At 39.1% G+C, this 5,000-nt stretch overlaps 1 protein-coding gene across 3 annotated transcripts in view; it reads left to right on the top strand.

The window, feature by feature from the left end:
• LOC138030102 (proto-oncogene tyrosine-protein kinase receptor Ret-like) overlaps positions 1-5,000 on the top strand; it is a 428,681-nt gene that overhangs the window by 393,085 nt on the left and 30,596 nt on the right. The window contains exon 2 of one of the 3 annotated variants that reach the window (XM_068877974.1): positions 4,430-4,672. The exons of 1 other annotated variant lie outside the window; for it this stretch is intronic. In XM_068877974.1, the coding sequence (XP_068734075.1) occupies positions 4,664-4,672 (9 nt within the window). In that variant the 5' untranslated portion in view covers positions 4,430-4,663. Of the gene's footprint in view, positions 1-4,426; positions 4,673-5,000 lie in introns of those variants that run through there. One more of the 3 variants, XM_068877973.1, reaches the window with a different exon arrangement.

Raw genomic sequence — 5,000 nt, 5'->3', positions numbered from 1 at the left:
TTTTTCGCAGTTTGCTCTCGTGCACTCATGTGTCTAAAGCACTAAGTAAATAGACAGTTGGGAACAGACTCCAAAAATCATGTTTTACGACGGCAACGGTTTTCTGTTAGGAAGTACGTTTGAGGAGCGGTGTTCTGTACCAACTTTCTCCGTCGATGCGTCACCCCCGAGCCTCTCCCCCATGCACATGAGAGCTAGTAAAACTACGCACCTACAGTAATCGCGTAAACAAATTGCGGAAAATTTATCATGAACGAAAATCATTTATACAAATGTACCCAGAATATAACAACAATGTTTAGTACTTACGCGAACCTACTGGTACAAGCATATTCGTGGCGCTCATAGCATAGGCTGAGTGCGCCTTTTTCAATCCATATTGAACCTTTGGGTGATTCCAGATTCTCAGAAAATACTGGTTTGACTGATATTTGGAGACTTTTCAACCTGGAGGCCGGGACCAACCTGCTATACATTGCCGACTTGATTTTTTTCTAGTTAGCAAATCATCTTTATGCGATGTGACCCATGCAGATATTTTTCTTCAAAACGGATCATTCGATGATTACGCCGAATGTAGCTTTACATTCGAACCCAAGGGGCAAAGGTTTTGGGAAGTTGAACACGTCCCTTTTATCCGAAATGAGATATGCCCAAGAAATTAAAGCAGGGTAACATGTATGTCCATTTCTTGCACAGATGCAAGTCAGTTCTAATGAAATTCCTCCAGAGAGAAGATCTATGCCTCAAATTACTAAAGGGTGTTTTAAAACTGCGTTGCCTTTTATGAACAAGGGAAAAATGTTGGCATGCAAAACTATTAAAACTACTAAAATTATATAGCTATTTGAAAAATAGTGTATTCAAAATTTACAAATATTAGTAAATGCACTGTAGAAAAGCCTGGAAAAGCTACCCGTACGAAAATATCAGATCTTACGGTAGACTAATTAAGGCCTAATTTTTGACACATGAATAGGGCCAGATCAGACCTGAAAGTGATCTTAATAGCAAAGCCTGAACAGAGCCTTATGAAACCCTACAGTAACCTTAAAACCAAGCCTTTAAATAACTTAAATTCTTAAGGCTTCATTAAAGCCTGAAGAATTTAAGGCATTAACATTGAAAATATTCATGCCTGAATGAGGCCATAAGAGAGCCTTAATTACCGGTCTAGTGCCCAACGTACGATACGGTAGATTTGCTATTGACGAATTTTTTTGAATTACGTACGATACGTTAGATTTGCTATTGACGAAATTTTTAGGCCTAGAGACAACCTGAATCAGGCCCGAAACAGTGACAAATTTGAAATATCCAGGAACAATTTTACATTCAACGATCTATGGAATCACAAAGCAGGTTATCGCATGATCGAAAAACATTTTACTTCCATCTGCGATCCGTCCACGACTGTTCTTTACTTTAAAAAACAGGAACTGCACATACATGGACCTTGAATAATGGCTAATTCTTTATTTTCTCATCGTAAAGCCTTTGGTAAATCTCTTCCATCAGCGTCATGTAAGCTATTAAAAAGTACTACATGAAGACCTAGTTCTTTGAGTGATCGAACATTCAACATTCAATGCATGGTTGAGGAAAAAAACTAAGAGCAGAATTTCTTCCAAACCACTAAGTTACAGCTTTGAGAAAAATCATACCTGACCTACTCTTATGTGGTAGTTAAACTTATCTTATGCCCATGATCAGTAGATCCCCACAACAGGAATGACAAACAAAATACACTATCTCCGCGCACTTCTATACATGTGCAGCATTTTTAGCCTGTAACGCAAAATTTCTACCCCATAATAATTATTTACCACGACAGAGTCTCACAATTGTAGATAACCGTGACAATACTACCTTCACCAAAACTGTAAACATGCTCCCTTCAGTTTACAGATGAGCCAGGCAAGGCTTGTGTATGTGAGTTTCCTAATTTTCTTGATTAGTTGATTAGCATTATGCTCTAAAATTAGTATGTTTCTACTCTGTTTAAATATACTTTCAACAACACATAGTTGCATAGCTTTATGTTTCTCACTGGGTTTCCGGTTGTTGCGTCTCCCTTTCCCCACCCCCATTCCTTCCATCACGCAATAGGCCTTTTGCAACAAACGATCACATGGTACAAAATCCGCCATGCTGGAGGGCAAGCTCATTATTATTCCTCCATTGGGACATTAAAACAAAGAGACCTGAACTAGTCAAACTTGACTTGCCTTTAGGTAATCGAAAGTTGTTGTCCTTCAGTAGCATTTGGAGTAATGATTGCAAGTTCGAATGAGGCCTAACACTACTGTGAAGTTTTTGTACCCAATTATTCCATCAGGGATCAACCCTAGTATTGGAATTGGGCCCACACAAGGACAGAGAAAAACTCTGACCAGGGTGGGATTTGAACCCACGACCTTCGGATTAGATCACCGCTGCTCTACCGACTGAGCTACAAGGCCAGAACGTAGAGCAGCGGTGATCTAATCCGAAGGTCGTGGGTTCAAATCCCACCCTGGTCAGAGTTTTTCTCTGTCCTTGTGTGGGCCCAATTCCAATACTAGGGTTGATCCCTGATGGAATAATTGGGTACAAAAACTTCACAGTAGTGTTAGGCCTCATTCGAACTTGCAATCATTGACTTGCCTTTCTTTTAATGTCCCAGTGGGGGAATAATAATGATCGGAGCTTGCCCTCCAGCATGGCGAATTTTGTACCATGTGATCGTTAGTTGCAAAAGGCCTATATAATGTGCTGTTCTTTGGCTTTCAGTCCTCAGCAAGACATTAGGACATTACAATAGTTCTCACATAAGATTACGATATAAATAAATCACCTTGACAATAAAAAAAAAGACCTACGAATTTTCTTACACAGAATTTTAATGACTGTTGTGAAACATGGGAGACGCAGGAAACGATCCAGTTTCGTCACAAAAGGATTCTCTGCAGTGGGAAAATGGCACGCGATCTGTCCACGTCGTCAAAGTCATGGAGAAAAGTCGGGAGATTTCATTCATTTGCTCGGGTTTATTCCCTGGACTGCAGATTTTAATAACTTAATGCGTCGTAGAAAAGAAGACTTTTATAGGGCAGCAAGTTATATACCCTACGTCGCACTAGCCTGTGAGCAGGCCCTCCGAAGGACTGGGGTTGGGGGTAGAGTGCGGCAGGCTCACGAAACGTCTACTCCGGCAAAGAAGAAATCGACTACTAATAGTCAGTGAGTAAATTTCAAAGTCACATAAAGCAACATAAGTTAATCGTTATGAGTTCGAATTAATCATGTAATAGCACAATTCTTGGGATTACAATATTTTACAGTCCAAATTAAATTAATTGTTTTCTTGGGCCTCGGAAATCAGAAATATCGCTTGTGCGGCGGGCTCCCCAAACGTCAACTAGGTCTTTAAGCATGAGCTGTAATTTTTTTATAATAGGGAACTTTGTGGAGAAAAACAATGTTATGGCTATGATGAGGCTTCTATCAGGCTTCAGAGCAGCTGCTGGGATTTCAGTACCACTGTGTTAAAGTCAAAGCTAAATTCAGGCCAGAATTGAGGACTGAATTTAGGCTCGAATATCTTCATAAATATCTCACTCTGTTACGCGTGCCTCTGGCTCTGTTCGTGCTATGAAAGCAATTAAGGTCACATTCAGGTCTGGATATGGCTCGTTTAGGCATGAAATTTTCGTACGGGTAATCTTGTTTTGTTTGATGTTTTTTCCATTCTTTTTTCTTAAAGTTACCTGTATAATTTACATTGATTTCTGTTCCCATTGGTTTCAACTTACTGTATTTCAAATAAGACTATATATACATCATACATTTTAATAGCCCTTAGATTTCTCTTGTACTTGTATGTTTGGTAAGAGTTCCATTGAATTGCACATTTAAGTAATGATCCGTGTAAGGTGGATAGCAATTTCCTTTGTTATGCGGCAACGGGGCTTTCCCCAGATAGGAATGTTATCATTTTTACACAGATAATGCATAAACCTATAGGAAAGCCGTTAACGCAATAAAATTCATTTACAGCCCACTTTGAACGGGTGTTTTTTTGTGTTAAGAGATCTTGACCAATCACAAGAGTTGAAAACAAAAGCCAAAAAACATTTACAATTTTACATGTTCCCCACATACGATTTCTGTGGAATTCATTTAAACTGAGACCAGATGAAAGATGGAAGGTAGTTGGAAAGTGAGGATGAATATAATACTGCTTTTATGAAGTTTTGTTAACTTTTGCTGTTTAAGCCAATCAGAGGTAAGTACAAACAATAGAAAAGTTATCACCTTTTTGCATACCAATTGAATTCCAACACGTTCGTTGCCGTTGTTGCTATCGTTCTTATCTGGAACGTTTCTTAAATTGTTTTTAAAATCCCATGAAAGCATTCCATTTTTTCCCACCAATTTCATTTTTTAGTTCCTGTGAGCAACATTGTCACTTCAAGCAACCAAACAGTATCGTTATCTGATGAACTGACTTTGAGCTGTTCAGCTGATGGAAGACCGAAACCAACAATAACCTGGACGAGACTCTCGGATAACACTGTAGTCAACATGACTTTGAACATAAGCAGTAAGCAGTATGGAGGATGCTACAGATGTACTGCTGATAATGGTGTTGGAAAAGCTTTGACAAAGGATGTCTTCATAAATGTTCTGTGTGAGTGCCAGTCATTGAGCTTTATTGTAGTGTAGCTAGATGGTAATGTGTAGTTAAAAATAATCAAGGCTTATTGAAATTAATGAGGAGGAGTTTGTGAGTTTGAACACCAGTGCTTCCAGTCCTTTGTAATTCCATCTGCAAAGTAATTAATGGCAAGATTTCCAAATCTTTTCGGATGAGGACTATAAACGATAGGCCCCATCTCAGTACACTTGTTCGTAAATAATTCTGTGAGACAGTAAAGAAACCTACACGCTGTCCAAGAAGCCTAGGGGAAGTAGTCCTTGGTGTGGTGGTTTGGCCTTTGAGTGTTCAAGGGTAAAAT

Source organism: Montipora capricornis, chromosome 13, assembly GCF_036669925.1.
Source record: "Montipora capricornis isolate CH-2021 chromosome 13, ASM3666992v2, whole genome shotgun sequence".
Classification (NCBI taxonomy): domain Eukaryota; kingdom Metazoa; phylum Cnidaria; class Anthozoa; order Scleractinia; family Acroporidae; genus Montipora; species Montipora capricornis.
The sequence above is the reverse complement of the archived record's forward strand: the minus strand, read 5'-3'. Positions and strand labels throughout refer to the sequence as shown.